The sequence below is a fragment of the Theropithecus gelada genome, chromosome 20 (genome assembly GCF_003255815.1).
Source record: "Theropithecus gelada isolate Dixy chromosome 20, Tgel_1.0, whole genome shotgun sequence".
Taxonomy (NCBI): Eukaryota; Metazoa; Chordata; class Mammalia; order Primates; family Cercopithecidae; genus Theropithecus; species Theropithecus gelada.
In genome coordinates, this window is record NC_037688.1 from 67,182,892 (window position 1) to 67,209,006 (window position 26,115).

Consider the following 26,115-nt stretch of genomic DNA (forward strand, 5'->3'; position numbering starts at 1 on the left):
TCTGTCGCCCAGAATGGAGTGCAGTGGTACAATCAGCCAACCTGGGCTCAAGTGATCCTCCCTCCTCAGCCTCTCCAGTAGCTGGCATGCACCATACCTGGCTAATTTTTTTTTTTTTTTTTGTAGAAATGCGTCTCATGTTACCCAGCTTGATCTAGAAGTCCTGAGCTCAATTTGGAGAGATAGGGTCTTGAGTTGCCCAGGCTGATCTCGAACTCCTGAGCTTAAGCAGTCCTCCCTCCTCGGCCTCCCAAAGTGCTGGGATTACAGGGATGAGCCACCACACCCGGCCAATGTATCAATTTTAAAAACAAAAGGCGTGGAACCAAAAGTATGCTGGAAGTTCCTAGGAAAGAGGTTTCCTTGCTCTTAGGTGCATTTTTTTTTTTTTTTTTTTTTTTTTTTTGAGACGGTGTCTCGCTCTGATGTCGAGGCTGGAGGGCAGTGGTGTGATCTCAGCTCACTGCAACCTCTGCCTCCCAGGTTCAAGCGATTCTTGTGCCTCAGCATCCCGAGTAGCTGGGATTACAGGTGCCTGCTACCACGCCCGGCTAATTTTTGTATTTTTTTTTTTTTTTTTTAGTAGAGACAGGTTTTTGGTTTTTTTTTTTTTAGTAGAGACGGGGTTTCACCAGACTGGCCAGGCTGTTCTCGAACTCCTTACCTCAGCCTCCTGCCTCAGCCTCCCAAAGTGCTGGGATTCCAGGCGTGAGCCACCGTGCCCGGCAGCTCTTAGGTGTACTTCTAATCGACGTTTCTTATTTAGCCAAGTGTTTGGCTCTCCCTGGCATGACAACTGGAATCATGCAACCTCACACTCAGTTTAGGGTACATTATTCCCCTGTTCCTTTTTCTTTACTTCCATGGGATGTTAGAGCTTATTCCTTCATTAGTTAGTTCCACAAAAGGCTCCTGGACTTCTTACGTGCACTGTGTAAGTGCGACTGGAAGAGGACAGGCTGGTGATCTTGGTTAAGTCTCTTCAGCGATGGAGGACCCAGTTTCCTTCTTCGTAAAAACGGCGTGATCGTAGGGAAATAATGCACTAAGGTATAATAGTAAGTGCTTAATACAGTGGTTCCCGAGGTGTGATCTCCAGACCAGTAGCACCAGTACCACCTAGGAACTCCACAGAAATGCAAATTCTAGGGCCTCACCCCAGATTTACAGAATCAGAAACTCTATGGGGAGGACTAGGAAGCAATCTGTTTAAACAAGTCTTGGAGGTGATGAGGATTCATGCTCAAGTTTGAGAACCGCAGGGTTAATAGGTGGTAACTATTAGCAGTTGGTACTTGAGGCTGCAGAGACAACGAAAAACTCAGCTGGCTAAAGTTAAGCACTAAGGTGCCAGCAGCACCCACAGGGCTCTCAACTGCCTGGGTCCCCGCCCTCACTCCCGTCTCCCTCAACAGGCCCCTCCGAGAGCGCTCTCTGACTGGTGGAGTTTCTGGTTGACATTCACCACCCACCCAACCGCAGAGCGCGTAAACTGAGAGGGGCGGAAGTAGGCGGGGCGAGAGCTGTGTGCCTACTGGCTGCAGACCACGCCGCAGAGTGAGTGGGGCGGAGCTGCGCGTGCGCGGGGCCGAGGCGCGCCCCTGGCGGCCGTTGAAAAATGGCGACTGTGGCGGAGTTGAAGGCTGGTGAGTGCGAGCCGGGAGGGCTGCGCATGGGAAACGTCGGGCCATCCTCTTGTGGAAAGGATGGGATGGGAGGAGAGAGCGCGGAACACAAGGGTTGGCTTTTGCAGAGGTTATTCTTCGGTGTGAGGGCCTGCGGGGAACGTCTGGCTGCTGTCCCGGCCTGTGCGCGGGGGGCTCTTATGGGGAAGACGTTGCCCACTGGCGAGTTTTAAACCAATTTGGAGCTGAAGGAGTTGCATAATCTTCAAGCACTAAGAGGCCTATAGGCCTGCATCTTGGGCCCCTGGCGCATCTTATTGGACCCTGCCGGGGGCTGGAGGGCTTGCTTGGACCGGTCTTGGCACTCAGGGCTGATGACTACAATTCCCACAACCCCTATTGGGTTAGGCACTGCCCTAAACAATTTGCTTAGTTGTCTCGTTGGATCCTTACAACAAGCTGTTAAGTAGCCCTCCCCCCCCCGCCTTTTTTTTTTTTTTTTTTTTTTAAACAGATTGGGTCTCTCTGTCGCCCAGTCTGGAATGCAGTAGCGCGATCACAGCTCACTGCAGGCTGGAACTCCGGGACTCCAGTGATCCTCCCATCTCAGCTTCCAGATCAGGTGGGAAATACAGGCGCTCTTCACCATGCCCGGCTAATTTTTCTATTTTTTGTAGATACGGGGTCTTGCTGTATTGCCCAGGCTGATGTCGAACTCCTGGTCTCAAGCTGTCCTCCCACCTTGGCCCCCTCAAAGTGCTGGGATTACAGGCGTGAGCGCCTGGCCCGTTTTTCATCGGAAGAAACTAGAGGCAAAAAGTTTGGTGGCCAGGCCATTCTCCTGTCTTTTGAGGAAAAGATACTCTAAGCTAGTTACGTGCGAGTCATTGATGACGTTTGTACACTGTTTACTTTGAAGCAAATGTCCAGACAAGTAATAGTAATAATAGTTATCATTGAGCCTCATGTGTCAGGCACTACTCAGCCTGTGTGTTACCTGATTGAAACAACCCTATGCCCGTTTCATAGATTGGGAAACTGAGGTACTGAGAAGTGAAATAGCCCAAAGTGATTTCACTAGAAAGAGACACAGGGTGGAAACCTAGTTGTGATGCACCTGTTTGCCACGTCTTAATCACTGAGCAATATTGCTGTCCAATAAAACCAGTTCCAGTTTGCAGGGAACCCAGGGTTTAAACTAGTAATTCTTAGAGATTTTAGAGAGGAGACGTGTATAAAAGTGTGTATTTGGGGCACAGGGCTGGTGAACAGTCATAAAACAGCAGGCATGCGTCTGTCCATAAGAACAGACTTCACACGAATCTACAGATTGTGTTCCCAGGGAAATACACATCATATGTAATATTGCATACATTTTCAGAGGATTTAAAGGTACACTTGGAATGAGCCAAGCACAGTGGCTCATGCCTGTAATCCTAACACTTTGGGAGGATTGCTTGAGCCCAGGAGTTTAAGAGCAGTCTGGCCAACATAGTGAGACCCCATCTTTAAAAAAAAAAAAAAAAAAAAAAAAAAGCCAGGCATAGTGGCCTGTGCCTGTAGTCCCAGCTACCCCACAGGCTGAAGCAGGAGGATCGCTTGAGCCCAGGAGATAGAGGTGACAATGAGCTACAGTGGTGCCACTGCACTCCAGCCTGGGCAACAAAATGAGACCTTGTCTCAAAAAAAAAAATACAAATTAAAAAAAAAAAGAAAAGGTACTCTTGAAATATAAACGAGGTTAAAACCTTTCCGAAGAAGTTCTGATGGCCCAGTGTTCTAAGCATAATAGAGGGAAAGATAAAATGGTATGGACCTCCAAAAGGAACCCGGTGAAAACTTGTTTGCCAGCCAGTTACCTTATATTTTATGGGCTTTTACCTTTTTTAAGCACGATCACATTTTTCCTCCTTATTTGGTTCTATCTCTGAGAGGTAAAGCTCATTATTTTAGAGAAGGCAACTGAGGCATGGGTTGGTAATCCACCACTGAGGTGCTGATGAGACATGCTGGCTTTCCTGTTTCCACTGTCACTAATTCTCGTTTCTCTGCCCAGTTTGAGGCTGTCCTGTGTGTAATACAGAGTAATTGGGACAGGATCCTTGCCAGTGGCAAAATCTCTCCATCTAATTTCCAAAGATGGAATTAGAGAATAGGGGTTCAGTTATGATTCTAAGAGTACAGTAAGGCTGTACCTTCCTTTTATGGGCCTGTGACAAAGTCTGATTGGGTGATAACTGTACGTAACCTATTTGCAAGAAGGTTGAAAGGATGCTTTAAAAATGAGAGGAAAGAAAGGTCAAAAGTCAGTAAAGAGTGTATCTCTTTAGTCATATGATCCAGGGTTATTGTTGATGTTATTTATTGAAGCTTAGAAAGATCTTATGTCCATACTGACTTGGATAAGCTCCTGGGCTGTCTTTATGGATTTCTGTTACTGTGGTGTACTTATTTGGTGCCTTTGGCAAGGTGCAGAACAGTGTTAAACTACATTGATTTCCCAGTAGTATACAGCAATGTATTATAATCCTCCTAGGTGACTCCTACTGAGCTCTTGCTATGTTCTTGGCTCTGTGGATGAGATATGTTCATTCTCTGAAGTTGTCATTTAGCTGGTAGGAACTCTTTGAAAATAGAAAGTTCCAGATCAGTACAAGGGATGGTGCCAATTCAGTCCTAAGATCCCCATTATCTATGCAAAATCTCATGATCATAACTGCTTTGTCATGGTGACTCTGGCTAATCAGTAAGTTAGGTTTACATTCTGCATACACATCCCTGACTCCTTAAGATGGCATTGATATAGTCACATGCTAGATTTCTAACTAGGCTTAACATTTCAGAATCCTGCTGTTCTAAGGAATTAACTCATAGTTGTCTTTAAAACAACAAAGAGGCCAGCAGGCGTGGTGGCTCACACCTGTAATCCCAGTACTTTGGGAGGCTGAGGCGGGCGGATCACGAGGTGAGGAGATGGAGACCATCCTGGCCAACATAGTAAAACCCTGTCTCTACTAAAAATACAAAAATTAGCCGGGCGTGGTGGGGCGCGCCTGTAATCCCAGCTATTCAGGAGGCTGAGGCAGGAGAATCACTTGAACCGGGGAGCCTGGAGATTGCAGTGAGCTGAGATCGTGCCACTGCACTCCAACCTGGCGACAGAGCGAGATTGTCTCAAAACAATGAAAAACCCAAAACACCTTTTCACTCCCTAAAGGGTTCTGGATTATCAAAGGTTTGTGTTTTTTTTTTTTTTGGTTGGTTGGTTGGTAAGTTGGTTGTTTTAGACAGAGTCTCTCTTTGCCAAGGCTGGAGTGCAGTGGCACCATCTTGGCTCACTGCAACTTCTGCCTCCCAGGTTCAAGCAATTCTCCTGCCTCAGCCTCCCAAGTTGCTGGGACTACAGGCACATGCCACCACACCTGGCTAATTTTTTGTATTTTTAGTAGAGACGGGGTTTCACCTTGTTAGCCAGGATGGTCTCAATCTCCTGACGTCGTGATCCGCCCACCTCGGCCTCCCAAAGTGCTGGGTTACAGGCATGAGCCACCATGCCCTGCCATCAAAGGTTTTTACACAGTAACCCAACAGACTTCTTTTATGGAATATAGTTGTGTTCTTTAATCATCTTTCTAGACCAGAGGTTGTTATGACAAGCAGAACTTGTGTGCAGTGGCAGACACTCTTGAAAATATATGAGAGACAGGGGCTTAAGTTCAGGTCCAAGTAAGCAACTGTAATTCTATCCCCCACCTTTTCGCCTCACTAAAGAATTATGCATTGGCCGGGCACTGTGGCTCACGCCTGTAATCCCAGCACTTTGGGAGGCCAAGGTGGGTGGATCACGAGATCAGGAGATTGAGACCATCCTGGCCAACACGGTGAAACCCCGTCTCTACTAAAAATACAAAAAAGAATTAGTTGGGCATGGTGGCACGTGCCTGTAGTCCCAACTACTCGGGAGGCTGAGGCAGGAGAATTGCTTGAACCTGGGAGTCAGAGGTTGCAGTGAGCTGAGATCACCACCACCGCGCTCTAGCCTGGGCGAAAGAGAGAGACTCTGTCTCAAAAAAAAAAAAAAAAGAATATGTATTAGACTGGCCGGGTGCGGTGGCTCATGCCTGTAATCCCAGCACTTTGGGAGGCCGAGGTGGGTGGGTCATGAGGTCAGGAGATCGAGACCATCCTGGCTGACACGGCAAAACCCCGTCTCTACTAAAAAAAAAAAAATTCAAAAAATTAGCCGGGCGTGGTGGCAGGTGCCTGTAGTCCCAGCTACTTGGGAGGCTGAGGCAGGAGAATGGTATGAACCCGGGAGGTGGAGCTTGCAGTGAGCGGAGATGCGCCACTGCACTCCAGCCTGAGCGACAGAGTGAGACTCCTTCTCAAAAAAAAAGAGTATGTATTAGACTACAGCCCCTGACAATGCTGTTGAGGTAGGAATAAACTTGAATTTGCTCAAATATATTAAGACTAAATCAATGCAACATGAGAACTGTATTTTTTAGTATAAACGTGGCTGGTGGTAGTTAGTGTAATTGTTTAATAATTTGTTACAATGTTTAGATTGAGAGCTGCTTTTGTACCATTTACCTTTTCAACATTTCTTTTCAAAGTATGCCTAAGAATGATAAATTTACTCTGTAACCGAAACCTTAATATTTTATATCAAACAGTTTTAAAGGACACCTTGGAAAAAAAGGGGGTATTAGGGCATTTAAAAGCAAGGATCCGAGCTGAAGTTTTCAATGCCCTAGATGATGACCGTGAACCCCGACCGTCATTGTCTCATGAAAACCTTCTAATTAATGAATTAATTCGGGAGTATTTAGAATTCAACAAATATAAGTATACAGCATCTGTCCTCATAGCAGGTAAGTGGTTATTGTTTATCACATAAAATCTGTTTCTCCCCTTTCCCCAATTCTCAGAAAGTGTTTATCCTAGAAATCTAATTCTTTTACCAAACAGTGCCATCTGGGTGACTGGGACACAAAAGTCACATGGGCTCTTTCTGTAGCTTAAACAAATTCTCACAAGGGAAAATACATAACTTAATAATCACTTAAAGTAGGCATATATTTGGAAAAATCATCTATAATTCCTGGTACTAAGAATAAGCAATTGTTGACTTTTTGTCCTGTTTGCCACCAGTTTTTTCCTGTGTATTAAGCTTTGAAAATATATGCTGATTAAATATATTATTTATTAAGAAATAGGCTGGGTGGGTGGCTCACACCTGTAATCTCAGTGCTTCGGGAGGCTGAGGCAAGAAGATTACTTGAGCCCCGGAGTTCGAGACCAGCCTGGGCAACACAGGGAGACCCCATCTCTGCAAAAGAATTTTTAAATTTAGCCATGCATGGTGGCACGTGTCTGTAGTCCTAGCTGAGGCTGAGCGGAGGCCCAGGGAGTGGGGGGATCATGTGAGCCCATGTGCTTTGGGCTGCAGTGAGCCATGATCGCATCACTGCACTCCAGTCTGGGCAACAGAGAGAGACCCTGTCTCTTTTTTCTTTTTCCAGAGACAGAATCTCGCTCTGTTGCACAGGCTGGACTGCAGTGGTGTGATCATGGGTTATTGCAACTTTGACCTCCCGGGCTCAAGCAGTCTTCCTGCGCCAGTCTCCTGAGTAGCTGGAACCACAGGTGCATCCCTCCACGCCCAGCTAAATGTTTTATTTATAGAGGTGAGCTCTCACTATGTTGCCCAGCCTGGTATTGAACTCCTGGGCTCAGGTGATCCACCTATCTCAGACTCCCAAAATGCTGGGATTACAAGCATGAGCCACTGCACCCAGCCCCTGTGTTTTTTTTTTTTGTTTTTTTTTTTGAGATGGAGTCTCACTCTATCGCAGTCTCAGCTCTCTGCAACCTCCACCTCCTGGGTTCAAGCAGTTTTCCTGCCTCAGCCTCCCAAGGAGCTGGAACTACAGGTGTGTGCTAGCACACCCGGCAAATTTTTGTATTTTTTTAGTAGAGACGAGGTTTCACCATATTGGACAGGCTGGTCCAACTCCTGTCTCTTAAAAAAAAAAAAACCCTTCCTCTCTGTATATAGGTATGTAGATATCTGTGTGTGTGTGTGTATGTGTCTGTGTGTATATATCTATCTATATATATATAATGGAGATAAAACTTTGAAGTGTTACTACTATGTAGTGGTTAGGTATATTTACAAATGTATGTATCTAAAAGCATGATATTTTTAAAGGACTAGGCATTATATTAGGTTATTCTTGGATTGCTATAAAGAAACACCTGAGACTGGGTAATTTATGAAGAAAAGAGGGGGTTTTTTGTTTTTTTTTTAGACAGAGTCTTGCTCTGTCACCCAGGCTGGAGTGCAGTGGTGCAATCTTGGCTCACTGCAACCTCTGCCTCCTGGGTTCAAGTGATTCTCCTGCCTCAGCCTCCCAAGTAGCTAGGACTACAGGCACGTGCCACCACGCCCGGCTAATTTTTTGTATTTTTAGTAGAGACAGGGTTTCACCTTGTTAGCCAGGATGGTCTCAATCTCCTGACCTCGTGATCCGCCCACCTCGGCCTCCCAAAGTATTGGGATTACAAGTGTGAGCCACTGCACCCGATTGAAGAAAAGAGGTTTAATTGGCTCACGGTTCTGCAGACTGTACAAGCATGGCACTAGCATCTGCTCAGCTTCTGGGAGGCCTCAGGGAGCTTTTACTCACTGCAGCAAGCATGTTACATGGTGAAAGCAGGGGCCAAGTGTGGGGAAGGTTAGTGCCACACACTTTTAAATGACCAGATCTCATGAGAACCCACTCACTGTGGTAAGGACAGCACCAAGCTATGGGGGATCCACCCCCACGACCCAAACAACTCCCGCCAGGTCCCACTTCCAACACTGGGGAGTGCATTTCAACATGAGATTTGGGCAGGGACAAATATCCAGACTCTATCAGCGGGGAAACTCCAAACTCATCCTAGTGGTAGGAGGCAGAGAATGATATTGGGGGTTGGCGGTCGGCAGTTGAAGATAAATTTCCTTTATCTGTTGAATTTTATTTCTTAAGAAACAAAATTTTTCTTCAAGTGTAATAGTTATTGAGTGGTGAGAATATTTTTAACACCTTCCGCTGACTTTTTAAATGTCTTCTCTCAAAAAAGTGAGGAGAGACTGGATATAAATAAGTCAGAATCCTGGTTACTCCTGGACTTGGTGGGGTGGGGGATGAAGTTGGGGTGTGGTCCAAGGCACCCTAATGTACATCATCGGATTCCCTTGCTTCAGGTTCTGTCTCTGCTTTGACTACTTCATGCCTCAGAGATGTGCCTCAGCAAAGAAACGAGGCCAGGAGGTAGATTTTGCAAGACAGAGTGAATTCTTTGTGAAGTTAGAATTTTTCATTACAGATCCTTTATTTAATATTAAACATACATCTTAACTACATAAAGACTCATGATTTTTATTGGTTTAAGGATCTTTGATATCAGCATCTCTACTTTCATTAGTTTGTTATAGATGGCTGTATGATACCAGTTACACCCAGAAAAGAAGAAATTATGAAAATATCTGTTAGGGACTTGGGCTTCACTAGAATGAAATATAGTGACAGTAGTCAAGTTTTCATATTAAATGTTTTGGCTTTTTTAAAAAAACTGGGATATAATTTACATACAATAAAATTTACCTTTTCAACTGTACAGTTCTATAGCTTTAGTCAAATGCCTGCAGTTGTGTAATTACTACCAGATCACAATCAAGATATCACCAGCCTTTTTGGCATCAGGGACCGGTTTCGTGGAAGACAATTTTTCCATGGCCCTGGGAGGATGGTTCCGGATGATTCAAGCATACTACATTTATTGCGCATTTTATTTCTATGATTACATTATAATATATAATGAAATAATTATATAACTCACCATAATGTAGAATCATTGGGAGCCCTGAGCCTGTTTTCCTGCAACTACATGATCCCATCTGGGGGTGATGGGAGGCAGTGAGAGATCATCAGGCATTAGATTCTCATAAGAAGTGTGCAACCCAGATCCCTCGCATGTGCAGTTCACAACAGGGTTCACGCTCCTATGAGAATCTAATGCTGCCAACAGGAGGCAGAGCTCAGGCAGTGATGCAAGGGATGGGCAGCAGCTGTAAACACAGATCAAGCTTCGCTCACTTGCTTGCCCACTGCTCACCTCCTGCTGTGCGACCCGGTTTCTGATCTGTGGCCCAGGAGTTGGGGACCCCCGCTATAGATGGAACCATTCAGGATGTAGCCTTTTGAGTCTGCCTCTTTTCACTTAGTATAATACATTCAAGATTCAGCCATGTTTGTTTTCCTTTGAACACTGTTCTATTGTGTGGCTGTGCTAGTTTACTCATCTATTACCAGTTGATGGGCATTGAGTTGTTTCTAGTTTTAGCAATTAGGAATCAAGCTGCCATAAACATTTACATACAGGTGTTTGTGAGAACATAAGTTTTCATTAGTCGTGGGTAGAAAGGTAAGAGTGGGATTGCTGGGTTGTGTGGTTAAGTGCACGCTCACCTTTATGAGAAAACTGCTCAACTGTTTTCCGAAGTGGCTGTACCATTGTGCTTTCCCACCAGCAAAGTGTGCAAGTTCCAGTTGCCCCACTGGGGTTAATTTTAATTTTAATTTTTATTTATAATTATTGTTACCAAATGGATATTCTTTTCAAAAATAACTTATTGGTAAACAGACTTCTAAAATTTAGTATTATAATTGGGATATAGAAACGATATTTTCCCAACCAAACACTGGGGAATTTAAAAAGTGAATTTATGTTAAACTGTATTAAGACATGCATTTAACAAAAGAGATATTTTGAAAGTCATAAAATCACAGGCAATTTCATCTGTCTTGGTATGTGTTGTCATCATTCTTCCAAAATCTGAAAAGTGTATGTCTGGTAAATGTGATTCTTTTCAAAATCTTACTTGCTTTTTAGTTTAATAGGCTCAGTGTTCTCATGAATTTCTTCCAGAATCTGGTCAACCTGTCGTTCCATTGGACAGACAGTTTCTCATCCGTGAACTAAATGCATTTGAAGAATCAAAGGATAATACAATGTAAGAATTTTTTTTTAAAGAAGTTTCCAAATATTGTATTAGAGTCATAATTGCACCATGGTGGTTTTACTTCATTTTAATTCAAGTATTTGTTCAGATCTAGTGTGTGTCAAACATTGTACTAAATCCAGGGTGTGCAGCAGTGAACAAGTCAGATGAGGTCTGTGTTTGCTGAAGCTAAATTTCCATGGCCTCAGAGTGACTAAGCATCTTCTTTCTGGGGTTAGCTCCTTTTGACTTCTTGATCCTTTGTCCTTCTAAGGCTTTGTTCTTTTTTTTTTTAATTTATAATTCCAACTTTTATTTGTATTTTCTTTTTTTTTTTTTTTTTTTTTTTTTTTTGAGACGGAGTCTCGCTCTGTAGCCCGGGCTGGAGTGCAGTGGCCGGATCTCAGCTCACTGCAAGCTCCGCCTCCCGGGTTTACGCCATTCTCCGGCCTCAGCCTCCCGAGTAGCTGGGACTACAGGCGCCCGCCACCTCGCCCGGCTAGTTTTTTGTATTTTTTAGTAGAGATGGGGTTTCACGGTGTTCGCCAGGATGGTCTCGATCTCCTGACTTCGTGATCCGCCCATCTCGGCCTCCCAAAGTGCTGGGATTACAGGCTTGAGCCACCGCGCCCGGCCTTATTTGTATTTTCAAATTATTTTTGTAGAGATAAGGCCTCACATTATTGCCCAGGCTGGTCTTGAACTCCTGACCTCAAGTGATCTTCCTGCCTTGGCCTCCCAAAGTATTAGGGTTGCAGGCGTAAGCCCCCCATGCCTGGCCTCTGAGACTTCGCCTTGTCAGTTGTTTTCTTCATGTTTAACTCTTCCTTCACTTCAACTTAGGAATGTACTCAGATCTCTCCTCTCCTGAAAAAAAACAAAAAACAAAAAAACAACCTATGAACTTCCAACCCTCAGCTTCTGCTTGAATTCCTTTTCCTGTCAAGATGACTGAGTCAGCCCACTGCTTTCGCTACTATTACTCTCTCCTTTGCCCTCCATGCACCTCCTCTCACTAGCTATGCTCTTGAAAAGGAGGATGACCACTTTCTAGTTTTCTTAGGTTTTTTCTATTTCAGTGTTTCTTAAACTTTTTCAGGAGGGTTCCTGTATGGCCAAAAAAAAAAAAAAAAGTACATAGGAAACCTGAGAACATAGCTTAAAGCAGCCTTTTTAAAAAAATCTAGAACTTCCTTTGAAGCCTTATGTTTTCTTATCCTAGAAGTTCTTAAGGCCAGGTGAGGTGTCTCATGCCTGTGATGCCAGCACTTTGGAAGGCTGAAGTAGATGGATCACTTAAGCTCAGGAGTTCAAGACCAGCCTGGGCAACATGGGGAAACCCCATGTTTAGCCAGACGTGGTGGCTCATGCCTGTAATCCCAGCACTTCAGAGGCTGAGGCAGGCGGATTACCTGAGGTCAGGAGTTCAAGACCAGCCTGGCCAACATGGTGAAACCCCATCTCTACTGAAAATACAAAAAGATTAGCCAGGCATGGTGGCGTGTGCCTATAGTCCCAGCTACTAGGGAGGCTCAGGCATGAGAATTGCTTTAACCTGGGCAGCAGAGGTTGCAGTGAGCCAAGATCATACCACTGTATTCTAGCCTAGGTGACAGAACCAGACCCTGCCTCAAAAAAAAAAAAAAAAAAAAAGTTCTTAAAAGTTGTTTGGTTTACCGTACAAATGTTTTAAATGACATTCCAGTTAAATTTAACTCTCCCACAAATCCTTGTGTAAAATTAATGTTCCAGGATCATATACTACCTTTGTCATTGTGTGTATAGTGAAGTCCCAGTTGCTTAGCATAGCATTTTAGGCCTCTATCTTTCTACCCCATCTGTTGTTGAATCTGCTTACACCTGATTTCTGATTGTGCCCTGAAGACATTGTGCAACTTTATGCTGCTTTGCCTTGTAAACCATTCCCTTATCCCAGAAGTCCTAGATCACCTTTCTCCCTCTTAACTTCTATTGGAGCATTTTCCTTTCTGTTGGCCCTGTTCAGATAGTAACTCCTTTATGACATTTTCCTTTTTCTCTTCCCCTCATCTTCCCGTGTTTCTTTTTCTTTTTTTTTTTTTTTTTTCCTTTTTTTGAGATAGGGTCTCTCTCAGTCGCCCAGCTGGAGTGCAGTGGCCCCATCTCAGCTCACTGCAATCTCCTCCCGGGATTCTCCTGCCTCAACCTCCTGAGTAGCTAGGATTACAGGTGTGCACCACCATGCCCAGCTAATTTTTTTTTTCATATTTTTTAGTAGAGATGGGGTTCCACCATATTGGCCAGGCTGGTCTTGAACTCCTGGCCTCAAGTGATCTGCCCACCTCCACCTCCCAAAATGTTGTGGGTTTTATTTTGTTTGTGTTTTCAAGGCGGGGTTTCACTCTGTTGCCCAGGTCTCTAGAGTGCAGCGGCTTGATCATGGCTTACTGCAGCCTTGAACTCCTGGGCTCAAGCGATCCTCCCACCTCAGCCTCCCATGTAGCTGGAATTACAGGCATGTGCCAGCATGCACCATCATGCCTGGCTAATTTTGTATTTTTTGTAGAGATGGTGTTTTACCACGTTAGCCAGGCTGGTCTCCAATTCCTCGGCTCAAGTTATCCACCTGCCTTGGTCTTCTAAAGTGTTGGGATTACAGGCATGAGCCACTGCACCTGGTGACAAGTGTTTTGAAAAGTATTAAAACTGTGTAATTGAGAACGGTGGGAAAAATAATTGGGGGAATCTAAGCGTGACTTAGGATGAGCAGTGAGGTATTACATGGTTTAATACAAGACAGTATTTTACATTTAGCAGTTGTTGGAAATAAGCAATGATTTTACTCCTACTGGCTTCTTGGTAGCTTTTGAGATACCTACTTCAGATGGAAGTATTAAGAAGTTTGTGCTTGCTTTAGCAGCACATATACTAAAATTGGAGCAGTACAGAGATTAGCATGGCCCTGGCAAAGGGATGACATGCAAGTTCGTGAAACATTTCATATGTTTTAAAAAAAGAAGGCTGGGCCCGGTGGCTCACGCCTGTAATCCCAGCACTTTGGGAGGCCGAGGCAGGCAGATCACAAGGTCAGGAGATTGAGATCATCCTGACTAACACGGTGAAACCCGTCTCTACTGAATATACAAAAAAATTAGCCAGGCGAGGTGGTGGGTGCCTGTAGTCCCAGCTACTCCTGAGGCTGAGGCAAGAGAATGGCATCAACCCAGGAGGCGGAGCTTGCAGTGAGCTAAGATCGTGCCACTGCACTCCAGGCTGGGTGACAGAGCGAGACTCCGTCTCAAAAAAAAAAAAAAAAAAAAAAAAAGTTGCTGAAACAGCTTTAGTTTTTAAAAGTTAGGCAACTTCTTTATGCCCTTGTTTCTCACGGTTCAGTGATTGGCATTCACAAAGTTTGCCATAGTCACATATTACTCATTTACTTACAGATCTACAGTGCTGCATCTCAAACCATTGAGGCCAGATATATGTTTGAAAATCCAAACGTTTTCAGGTTTTAAAATGACATGCCTGTAGTCCTAGCTACTTAGGAGGGTGAGGCAAGAAGATTGCTTAAATCCTGGAGATCGAGGCTGCAGTGAGCCATGATCTTGCTGCTGCACTCCAGTGTGGGCCACACAGCAAGAGTTCAATTCTTTTTTTTTTTTTTGAGATGGAGTCTCGCTCTTGTCATCCAGGCTGGAGTGCAGTGGCGCGATCTCGGCCCACTGCAACCGCCGCCTCCCAGGTTCAAGCGATTCTTCTGCCTCAGCTTCCCAAGTAGCTGGGACTGCAGATGCGTGCCACCACGCCCAGCTAATTTTCTGTATTTTTAGTAGAGACAGGGTTTCACCATTTTAGCCAGGATGGCCTCCATCTCCTGACCTCATGATCCATCTGCCTCGGCCTCCCAAAGTGCTGAGATTACGGGTGTGAGCCATCACGCCTAACCCGAGACTTCAATTTTTTAAAAAAATAAAGTAATATGGTACATATGCCAAATACTACATATATGTGCTAGGGAGTCCTGAAGTAGTGTTCCACAATCATGTTAATTTTTTTTTTTTTTTTTGAGAGGGAGTTTTGCTCTTGTTGCCCAGGCTGGAGTGCAATGACACGATCTCGGCTGACCGCAACCTCTCCCTCCCAGGTTCAGGCAACTCTCCTGCCTCAGCCTCCTGAGTAGCTGGGATTACAGGCATGGGCCACCACACCCGGCTAATTTTGTGTTTTTAGATAGGGGGTTTCTCCACGTTGGTCAGGCTGGTCTTGAACTTCTGACCTCAGGTGATCCTCCTACCTCGGCCTCCCAAAGCGCTGGGATTACAGGCATAAGCCACCGCACCCAGCACATTAATATTTTCACACAAAGTAAGATAAAGTCTGTAATAGCCTTGTTAGGTCAACCCTTGCCATCTGATGATTTTTTTTGCCAGATATATGAAGAAAGTCCAGTTTTCAGAATTTTGCATTTCAGAATTACAGGCAAGGTATTGTGAGGACGCACTTTTCTTTAAATTATCTTTTTGAAACGTATTTTTAAAAATAAACCTTAATCCATGAATTTGCACGTTGCCTCTCCCTCCTGGACTCAAGCGATCCTCCCATCTCAGCCTGCCCGTAGCTGGGACCACAGGTGCATATTTCCTTGTGTGGCTAATTTAAAATCAAATTGCTGTAGAGCTAGGGGACTCACTGTGTTGTTCAGGCTGTCTCAAACTCCTGCTTAAGGCCAGGCTGGCCCCCCAAAGTCCTGGGATTACAGGCCTGAGCCCCCATATCCAACCCAAAATTTAATCACAAGTAAATTTTATTGACTATCAATTTAAAAAATAAAATTTTCAACATTTAAAAATCATCTTGAACCAATTAACACTTCGGGGAAGATTAAACGAAGAGACCTGTTTTATATTACTAGGTGATGCTTTCATAAGAGTTGAGGCATCTTATTAAATAAAGAAACTTACTTTCCTGGTTTCCTTGTTGCATGGAAAAATTGGTATGATATTATTCCAGAATTTGGTGGCTTAAAACAACAACATAGATTATTTGTGGGATATTTGGGGATTTGGGATCGGCTTAGTCACGTAAGTCTAGCTCAGGCTGCCCCGTGAGGTTGTAGTCAAGATGCCAGCCAGGGTTGTAGTCTGAAGCCTTGAATGCGGCTAAACTATCAGCTTCCAAACTCATAATAATATTGACAGGCGGCCTCAGTTTCTTATCGCATGTACCTTTCTGGGGCTGCTGAAGTGTCCTGAGGCATCTGACTTCTCCCAAAGGCAGCAATCCAAGAGAGAAAGCAAGGAGGAAGCTGCAATACCATTACCACATGACCTCTGAAGTCAGCCTTCTGCCAATTAGAAGTGAGTTCAGCTCACACTCAAAGGGAGGGCAATGAGAAGGGAGTGTCATACTGTAAACCATTATACCAGCTAGTAAACAGATACATATCTCAAAAAATAAATCCTCCCCACAAATATATACACCTGCTATGTACCCACAAAAATTAAAAATAAAAAAGATTAAATCCTTTTAATTATATTTTCAAATATGAGATTGGAAACAAAGGAAAACATTTCTGTTGTACCACTCTTTATTGTCAGCAGAGCAGCTTTCCTTTATGCAAGAGTACTAATAGAAACCCCCAGGCAGCACATTGTAAGGAAAAGAATATGGGATTTGGAGTTCAAGGGTAAACTTTATTTACTGTCTGAGGGAATCTAGCAAATCTCCTGGCTGTGGTTTTCTCCTTTATAAATTGCAGTTGATCATTTTGACATTACATGATGAGGATCAGAAGAGAAGAGGTATGTGTTCTGTAAACTATAAAGAAGATTTTAAAATGTTAGGTAATATAAATATTAATCTAAATAAATGTTAGCTACACAGGAGCTAACATTTACGTACTATTTCATATGTGCCAGGCACAGTAAAAAACACTTGACATTTATTAACTCATTTAGTGCATAACAGCCCTGTAAGGGAGGTATGGTGCTTATCCTAATTTGTAAAGGAAGAAACACTTATGAGGCTGGAGAGGTTAAGAATCTTACAGAGTCCCACAGCTAGCAAATGGCAAAGCCAGGATTTGAACCCAGGTCACCTGGCTCTCAGGACTTAAGACTTTTTCAGGGCAAGGACTTATTAATCAAGAGGTGTTTATTGAATACCTGTTGTGTATTAGATGGGGTTAGGTGTTGGGAAATAGTAAACTGGACTTTGGAGTTTAAAAGATAAATTCCTGTGGATTAATAGAAATTATATTTCAGTGTAGATGAAATTTAAGTTGTTAACATGTTTTCTCTGGGTTTTAAAATTGTTGTGAAATTAAGTGGTACTCTTAAATTTAAAAGTACGAACAGTTTGCAGTTTGGATAATAATCATGCAGCTTTTTCAAGTCTAGTGAATCACTTGGTCATTTTGATGTCAGAGGTTACCTTTTAAAGAATAAATGTTTTAAGTTTTTCCTGTTCACGCAGATTTATTACTTTTGGTTTTGTTTTGTTTTCTTCCTGCTATAGACCTCTTTTATATGGGATTTTAGCCCATTTCTTGCGTGGAACTAAGGATGGCATGCAGAATACATTTCTGAAAGGGCCTTCACTTCAGCCTTCAGACCCAAGTCTTGGCAGACAACCTAGTAGAAGAAAGCCAATGGGTATGAATTTTCTGAGATACATCATTTAGCGGTCAGCAAATATATTTTCTTCCTATATATTTTTCTTTGGAGTCTTTACTGAGCTTTTGAGTCATAGTTTAATTCTGCTTATATCTAATATGGTTAGCCTGTGTTACTCCAAGAAACAATGCTTTTTGGAAAGAATCTTGGACAGGGAAGGGTGGGAGGCATAACTGGGCAGAATTCTTAGATGTAATTTCTTTATAGAAGTATTGAAAACTCCGGGTCAGGCACCGTAGCTCATGCCTGTAATCCCAGCACTTTGGGATGCCGAGGCAGGTGGATTGCTTGAGGCCAGGAGTTTGAGACTAGCCTAAGTGACATGGTGAAACCCCATCTTTCTTTTTTTTTTAATTAAAAAAATTACATTAATTAAATTTTTTAAAAAAATAAAAAAGTATTGAAAACTCCAATTTTCATGTAAATTCTTAGTCTTTGGAGCAGCTTAGATCCTTAGTATACTGAATAAATAGCTTTTTATTAAGTAATCTTTTTTTTTTTCCTCTCCATGACTGCAAAATAAAAGGTAAGATTGCTAAATACAGATAGAGAAGTCATTTGCATTTTTAGGATACTGTTTATGTTAGAGTGGAAGTTACCTGCAAGTTACAGATTCTTAGGAGAATGGCCCACGTTTCTTTCAGATTGCCTGTGTTTTAAATGAGCTTTTAGTAGCTTTTAAATTTTTATGTATTTTTTTGAGACAGGGTCTCACTCTGTCGCCCGACTAGAGTGCAGTGGTGCGATCATAGCTCACCATAACCTTGAACTGCGGGGCTCAAGCAATCCTCTCACCTTCTTGCCTCGTCCTCCCAAGTAGCTAGGACTTCAGGCACCATACCCAGCTAATTTTTAACTTTTGTAGAGATGGAAGTCTCACTATGTTCACTGGGCTGGTCTTGAACTGGGTCTTAAGTGATTTCCCACCACGGCCTCTCAGAGTGTTGGGGTTATAGGCACGAGCCTGTACCTGGCCCTCATTTTGATTATCCCAGCAATAGGATCCCATTTTCACCATTTGAAATGAGCGGGTTATAGCTCAGTGTTTGCAGTTGTGGTAGAGAGCTGATCAACTTTTTTTTTTTTTTTTGAGATGGAGTCTCGCTCTGTTGCCCAGGCTGGAGTGCAGTGGCGTGATCTCGTCTCACTGCAAGCTCTGCCTCCTGGGTTCACTCCATTCCCCTGCCTCAGCCTTCCGAGTAACTGGGACTACAGGCGCCCGCCACCACACCCAGCTAATTTTTTGTATTTTTTGTAGAGACAGGGTTTCACCGCGTTAGTCAGGATGGTCTTGATCTCCTGACCTCGTGATCTATCTGCCTCAGCCTCCCAAAGTGCTGGGATTACAGGCATGAGCCACCGCACCCAGCCGAGAGCTGATCGATTTTTAAGGACAGTTAAAGGTGGGGTTTAGGCTGCCAATTATCAGAATAAATGTAAATCTTGAATGTTGACACAAACTTTTAGGAAATGCCTAAAATGTGGATTGCCTTTGTAGTTTCCTAAACTGCTATGACCAGTAGTGACCGTGTTAGATGTTTGGTGTCTCTTGAGGTCTGAAAGTCAACAGTGAATCAGGATAACCTCTTTTGGAGGTGGTTTCTGACTGTACTAGGAGATATCTTTCTATATATCTTAGAATTCTGAACTGGATGGAATGTTTGGAAATAAGTCATTCCCACCTACTTATTTTACAGTTGAGAAAACCTTAAGAAGGTTCCAATACTAAGAGGTTAAGTAACTCATCTGAGGCCTATAGCAGATAATTAGTAGCAGAATCAGCACATTTGATTGCTATTCCCGTATACCTTTCCACATGTAGATTATGGAGAAGTTTTCTAAATTCTCTTCTTAGGGATTGGTAAGGAACTGACATTACTGCCTACTAATTGGCAAGTATTTAATGAGCAAAATAAAACATTAATTGGGCAAGTACATGAGTAAATCTCTAAATTTTTTAAATAGTAAAAAGTTCCCTTTAATTTTCCTTTTTTCTTTCTTGCCTCTCCCTAACTCCTCAATTCTCCCTTTTTATAGAAGGTATCCCTGTTAGCAGTTTGCAGGGTGTTCTTTGGGACTCATTTCTATTTTATTTTATTTATTTTATTTTTATTTTTATTTTAGATGGACTCTCACTCTGTCACCCCGGCTGGAGTGCAATGGCACTATCTCGCTCACTGCAACCTCCGCCTCCCAGTTTCAAGCGATTCTCCTGCCTCCCAAGTAGCTGGGACTGAAAGCATGTGCTACCACACCCACCCTAATTTTTGTATTTTTAGTAGAGATGGGGTTTCACTGTGTTGGCCAGGCTGGTCTCCAACTCATGATCTCAGGCGATCCACCCACCTTGGCCTCCCAAGGTAGTGGGATTACAGGCGTGAGCCACTGCACCTGCCCATGCCCAGCCCTTTCAGGACTCATTTCTGTGTATTTAAATATGTATGCATTGTTATGGTGCACGTTATCCTGTAATTTGCTTTTTTTCACTTGTTGATACATGTAGATCTCATTTTTAACTTTGTTTCATATTCCAGAGTATTGTTATAATCATCCTTTTTTTAATTTTAGAGATGAGGTCTTACTCTGTCATCCAGGTTGGAGTGCAGTGGCACAATCATGGCTCACTGTAGCCTCAAACTCCTTGGCTCAGTCTTTCCACATCAGCATCCCAAGTAGCCAGGACTATAGGGGCGCACCACCACACCTCGCTTATTTTTTAATTTTTTGCAGTCAGGGTCTTGTCATGTTGCCCAGGCTAGTCTCCCACCTTATAATCACTCTTAATGTAGTTTTAAATATTTTGCTTTTACAGTATTTTGATGTAACATTGTATCTTTGTCCACACATTTAAATATTGTCCACACATTACAGTATTGTGATGTAACATTGTATCTTTGTCTATACGTTTCTCTTGTGTGGATGCCTAAAGTAGAGTTGTTGGTTCAAAGGATATGCATATTTAAAAATATAGTAGATATTGTCTAATTCCCCTCCAAAAAGGCTTTATCAGTCTATATGCTTACCAAGAATATATGACAATATGGGTTTCTGAGTTCAGTTGTCACCAGTGGATATTGTACACCTTAACACTTCTTAACACAGCAACCCCCAGTCATTAATGCTATCAGTCCTGTAAAGAAAAATAACCACTTGAGAAATAACTTTCTGGTTTTTAAGTTTCATAATCAGCCTCGTTAATACTCACAGCTCATGACTAGTAAGAAAGTTATAAAGAACACTATTTCCTAACCGGTTTCTGTTCTTTTGAGATGAAAGCGGTAGATTACGCATACACCATAGGGCTGGAGGGAGGGAGGGAAAGAGACACACAGACACACGCCCCCTACACCACTAAAGTGCCAGGAACATCAGAGTCGAGTTCAAGTCAGTAAAGCCACCTTGTGTGCCTGTTCTGTGGAAAGCTCTGTAGACAGCTCAGAAATGAGGATGACTGCTGAATGAATTGGGAAAGAACAGTGATTTTGCACATTATTTTCTTGGTCATCAAAAATTTTTTTGACACAACCTCTTTGTGTAGTGCCTTGAAAGTTGTCAGCCAAAATTGCATCGTTTCAGTAACACACTTAAGCATTCCATTTACTTTCTCAACTCTAGCTCACTGTCTCCAGAACTCTTATTTGACAGCATTGAAAAGGTTGTGAAGATACTAAAATCCTTATTCTCTGCATCACAGCACCTTATCTCCACAGAAGCTCATTCAGCGGAAATATCAAACCCTGAAACTAAATTGGCTTTTATTTGAAAGTTCAGGCCAGGCCACGGCAGCTCACCCCTGTAATCCCAGCACCTTGGGAGGCTGAGGTGGGTGGATCACCTGAGGTTAGGAGTTCGAGACAAGCCTAGCCAAGTGAAACCCCGTCTCTACTAAAAATACAAAAATTAGCTGGGTGTGATGGTGTGCGCCTGTAGTCCCAGCTACTTAGGAGGCTGAGGCAGGAGAATCGCCTGAACCCGGGAGGCAGAGGTTGCAGTGAGTAGAGATTGCGCCTCTGTACTCCAGCCTAGGCGACAGAGCGAGACTCCATCTCAAAAAAAAAAAGGAAAGAAAGAAGTAAGTCCAAGTCATGCCAAGATGAAAAAGTGCTTCTCTCATCCAAGTTTTCAGTGCTGAAAAAAAAATGAAGAGGGTTTATGTAGGCACACCCACATTTGAAATGACAGCCAATGCATTTGTACTGCTGCTGTTAGTGCTTGTAATCTCGGAGGCAAAGTAGTTTTTGCTATTCAGTAAATTTTATATATATATATATATATACACACACACACACACACACACTTTTTTTTTCCTTTTTTTGTTTTTAAGAGATAGGGTCTCACTCTGTCACCCAGGCTGGAGTGCAGTGACACAATCATGGCTCTCTGCAACCTTGACCTCACAGGCCCAGGTGATCCTCCCACCTCAGCCTCCCAAGTAGCTGGGACTACAGCTGGGACTACATGCCTGGGGAAGATTTTTATTGTAAATGAATGACCAGATTTTTATAATAGAGGCAATCACCAGCTTAACTTTATTGCACATCTATCAAGCATAATAGACTTTATTTTTTATAACACTTTTCTAGAAGACCTAAAATTGTTGCCTTCTGAGGAAATTGTTAATTTATTTCTGTCCAGCAAAGTTACCTAAAATAAAGGAAGAGAGAGTTCCATCTGTTATCCAGACCCTTAAAGTAGTATTGGCACTGAGAATAATCAACTGAGAACTAATAAAGCGTGTGTATAATCACATTGTAGAATTAGAAAATCCAGTAGGTGTTATGGTGATAAAATTGCATTTTCTAGCAGTTTATCTAAATTTGTGTGTATATTTTTTCCTATTACCAAAATTGTTGCAAGAAAGATGTTTTGTCGGTGGTAGAAAGTGTTTGGGGTTCATATATTCTCAGGAATCTAGTTTTTGCATTGCATTTTTGTTGCATTAGGATATTAAGTCTCCACATTCTTTTTTTTTTTTTTTTTTTCAAGACAGAGTCTCGCTCTGTCGCCCAGGCTGGAGTGCAGTGGCACAATCTCAGCTCACTACAACCTCCACTTCCTGGGTTCAAGCGATTCTCCTGCATCAGCCTCCCGAGTAGCTGGGATTATAGGCGCCCGCCACCATGCCTGGCTAATTTTTGTATTTTTAGTAGAGACGGGGTCTCTAACTCCTGACCTCAGGCAATCCTATTTGAAGTGCTTTTCATTGTGTTGTAATTGAAGAGCTTTGGCAACCCTCAAAATGCTGATTGAACACCTTGTCCTTTCTTGCAAATTTCATTCCTTACATGTAAGAGAGAGGTTTGTAACTACTTAGGCATGGGTTTACTGCAGGTTGTACTAAAAAAAAAAAGTCAAGAAACACTTTTGAATAATTAGAGTCCCTAATGCCAGATATTTCTGATTTCTTTTTTTTTTTTTTTTTTTCTGAGACCGAGTTTCACTCTTGTCCCCCAGGCTGGAGTGCAATGGCACGATCTTGGCTCACTGCAACTTCCACCTCCCGGGTTCCAGCGATTCTCCTGCCTCAGCCTCCTGAGTAGCTGGGATTATAGGCGCCTGCCATCATGCCTGACTAATTTTTGTATTTTTAGGAGAGACAGGGTTTCACCATGTTGGCCAGACTAGTCCGTAACTCTTGAGACCTCAGGTAATCCACCCACCTCGGCCTCCCAAAGTGCTAGGATTACAGGCCTGAGCCACCACACCTGGCCTCTGATTTCTTCAATAGTGTTTAAAAAATAATGAGTTTTTTTCATTGTCCTAAACCATCTAAAGAACTCATAGAATATTGAATATGTAACATCCTAAACTGTTTGTAGCTGTGTCTACCTATCTGCCTGTTTTGACTTAGGATAAGTATTAACATTGGTTTCTGTGCATTTCAGATGAGCACCTAAGAAAGGAGGAGCGGAAAAGTACTAACATTGAAGATCTTCATGTTTCTCAGGCAGTAAACAGATAATGCTTTGTTTGGTGTATCTTTTATCTTAAAATTGTAGTATTAAATAACTTATTTATTGTTCCAGTGTCACCAAAATGCACCACTAATATTTGTAGAAATTTGAGTTTCTACAATACACCCCTCATGTTTAACTACATTTGTGAATAAAAGCTAACTCTGTCATCTAGCTTATTGGATTTGACTTGAAAAAAAGAAGTATTGTTTTTAGGAAGTATTTTTTTGTTTCTTGAGGCAGAGTCTCGCTCTGTCACCCAGGCTGGAGTGCAGTGGCATGATCTCAGCTCACTGCAATCTCCGCCTCCCAGATTCAAGTGATTCTCCTGCCTCAGCCTCCCATGTAGCTGGGACAACAGGCCTGTGCCACCACACCGGACTAGTTTTTGTATTTTTACTAGAGATGGGGTTTCACCATGCTTGCCAGGCTGGTCTCGAACTCCTGACCTCAAGTGATCTGCGTGCCTCAGCCTCCCAAAGTGCTGGGATTACAGGCGTGAGCCACCGAGCCCAGCCCTTTAGGAAGTATTGTAAAGGCCCTTAAAGTTTGTAAGGAAATGAAAGGGCTTTGTATTACCTTTTCAATAGGCAACAACGTACTTTTTCTTTCCTTAGACTATTTTGGCTTACTGGAAGATTTAATTAAAAGGTAGAGGGGAAGTAAGTTTGCTGTAATAATTTTTCTGTAAAGAAAACAAAGAGTTTATTTTATTAGATAAAGAATGTGAAGTAAGCATGAAGAGACAGGCTTTGGGGGAAATACCAGAAAGTGATTTTTCAAAGATGGCATTGTTTAACCTCCGTGTGGCCCTGGGTTGTGCAATCACACATGAGCCAGAAGAGGGCCAGCCCCCAACTCGTTTGGGCTCGGAAACTCTTATCAAACATCAGTTTCTATTCTTGGGATAGAAAAGTAGTATGTGCTATCTCTAATACGCTACTTTGATATTTATTAAAGAAGTTTTTATAATGTAGTGTCCACAGGCTCATTTCGTTGAAAACAGCTGACTATGATGGTAGACAGCTCCTGATTGGCAAAAGTTCGATGGTATATTCAGAACTAAATTTTGCCTGCGCACCTGTACACTGACAACATTTGCTTAAAGGTTTTCCATGGAGAGGAGTGGTAAGAGCTGTAGTTAGCAAAATTGACAGCCTCTTTAGGATGTCAATTCTGTGCTGCTTTGCAAATTGTTGAAACTTTTGATTTTCTGTTTGACGATGCTAGTCAGTGTTCACTTCTTACAGCTTAGCCAAGAATTTTTATCTAAATGCAGAAACTTATTAATGAAATCCACTTAAACTATACACAACATTTCGAGAGGCCCTGTTGGTAAAATTATATATGGATGCAGAAGTATTGCAAGAGTCCATTTTCCAGTTTTAAATCTGTAATATCTGATTACAATGATGAATTCCGTTGTATTGTATGTGCGAATATAAATATCTGAATTCTCCCGGGGGACTTGGTTTTCGTCCAAGGATGTTGGCAGTAGGCACTTAGTTTACCTCAGGAATTGCAATCATGTAAGACTAGATTTGGAAAAAATGCCGGAGTATATAATTTTGGATACTGATATAAAATCATCAAGATGGAAGTTAAACAGAATTGTCACATGTAGTCCATAGCACTTTTGTATGCATTATTCTGTAATTTGTACTGAGGCAACTTTTTATACTTTCAATGTATCATGTAATAAAAAAAAAAAAGTCACTTTGGTGCAAAGGGTGTTTATATCACTGTTCTCTCATCAAAAGACACACATCAAAAACAGAAGAATGATTGGAGATGGCTGCCAGGCTGTCCGTTGGGATTTTCAGAAGCTTCGCCATTGAGGGGTGGAGGCCGGGGGACTTTCCTGCCGTCTGCACATGTTTATAGGAAGGAAGAAAAAGCGCAGAGGACAAGCCAACTCTTCTTACAAATGTGTTATATTAAGTACCTTACTCGTGGGTTTCTTGGAATTGTTGGGAGAAGTTATCTTCTAGAGTTGCTAGAGAAGTTTTAGGAGAAAACTTGGATTTACACAAAAACAGGTTGGGAATGGGAACTGAAGAGGGATTTAGGAAGTATACGACTTGGGTGATCTAAAACCTCATAGCAGGAGCAGAGGTGGCTTTTGAAGGAGATAAATTTAAGCTTAGCATATATGCTTGCATAGAACAAACTAATAGCCTTATAATGATGTGCAAGAACACATTTGTATATCACTCACATACCTTTATGATTATGTAGAATTTGATGTGTTCTTTTAAAACCAAGTGTACATGAAAGATGAACATTTGTGAGAATATGCTTTTAAAGGCATTTGGGACAATGCTTCCCAGCCACTTGGTACTTGATTTTTTGGTAACAACCACGATTCGAGGATTGCGTGGTATTCAGCAATCTTTTAAAAATAGAAGTGAAATAAAACTACTGGCCGGGCGCAGTGGCTCACGCCTGTAATCCCAGCACTTTGGGAGGCCGAAGCGGGCGGATCACCTGAGGTCAGGAGTTTGAGACCAGCATGACCAATATGATGAAACCCCGTCTCTACTAAAAATCAAAGAATTATCTGGGTGTGGTGGTGGGCGCCTGTAATCCCAGCTACTCGGGAGGCTGAGACAGGAGAATCACTTGAACCCTGGAGGCAGGGGTTGCAGTGAGCCAAGATCGCGCCATTGCACTCCAGCCTGGGCAACAAGAGCGAAATTCCGTCTCAAAAACAGTTACCTTTAGGCTGGTCGCGGTGGCTCACGCCTGTAATCCCAGCACTTTGGAAGGCGAAGGCAGGCGTATCACCTGAGGTCAGGAGTTCAAACTGACCAACATGGCAAAACCCT

General features: G+C 42.7%; 1 protein-coding gene and 1 non-coding gene across 8 annotated transcripts; both read left to right on the top strand.

Annotated features, from left to right (window-relative positions):
* Positions 1 to 1,554: 1,554 nt before the first annotated feature.
* On the top strand, positions 1,555 to 25,003 carry FOPNL (FGFR1OP N-terminal like). Of its 7 annotated transcripts, none has more exons than XM_025370652.1 (6): positions 1,555 to 1,646; positions 6,302 to 6,499; positions 7,490 to 7,561; positions 10,605 to 10,689; positions 17,176 to 17,312; positions 23,219 to 25,003. In XM_025370652.1, the coding sequence occupies exons 1-6, from the start codon at positions 1,619 to 1,621 to the stop codon at positions 23,293 to 23,295; spliced, it is 597 nt and encodes a 198-aa protein (XP_025226437.1). In that variant the 5' UTR covers positions 1,555 to 1,618; the 3' UTR covers positions 23,296 to 25,003. The 7 variants fall into 7 exon arrangements, with proteins under 7 accessions (XP_025226437.1, XP_025226440.1, XP_025226441.1 ...); XM_025370655.1 differs by lacking the exon at positions 7,490 to 7,561 and adding an exon at positions 21,209 to 21,211 and having other exon boundaries at positions 17,176 to 17,318; positions 23,224 to 25,003; XM_025370656.1 differs by lacking the exon at positions 17,176 to 17,312.
* On the top strand, positions 13,561 to 13,664 carry LOC112614936. Its single transcript, XR_003117231.1, has one exon. It is a non-coding gene; the product is annotated as a U6 spliceosomal RNA (small nuclear RNA).
* Positions 25,004 to 26,115: the final 1,112 nt, after the last annotated feature.

Excerpts from the sequence above, each read along its gene's own strand:
- FOPNL (XM_025370652.1), top strand. The coding sequence starts at position 1,619 with ATGGCGACTGTGGCGGAGTTGAAGGCTG. Across the intron at positions 1,647-6,301 it reads TGTGGCGGAGTTGAAGGCTG|TTTTAAAGGACACCTTGGAA; the intron begins GTGAGTGCGAGC and ends TATATCAAACAG. Across the intron at positions 17,313-23,218 it reads TAGTAGAAGAAAGCCAATGG|ATGAGCACCTAAGAAAGGAG; the intron begins GTATGAATTTTC and ends TGTGCATTTCAG.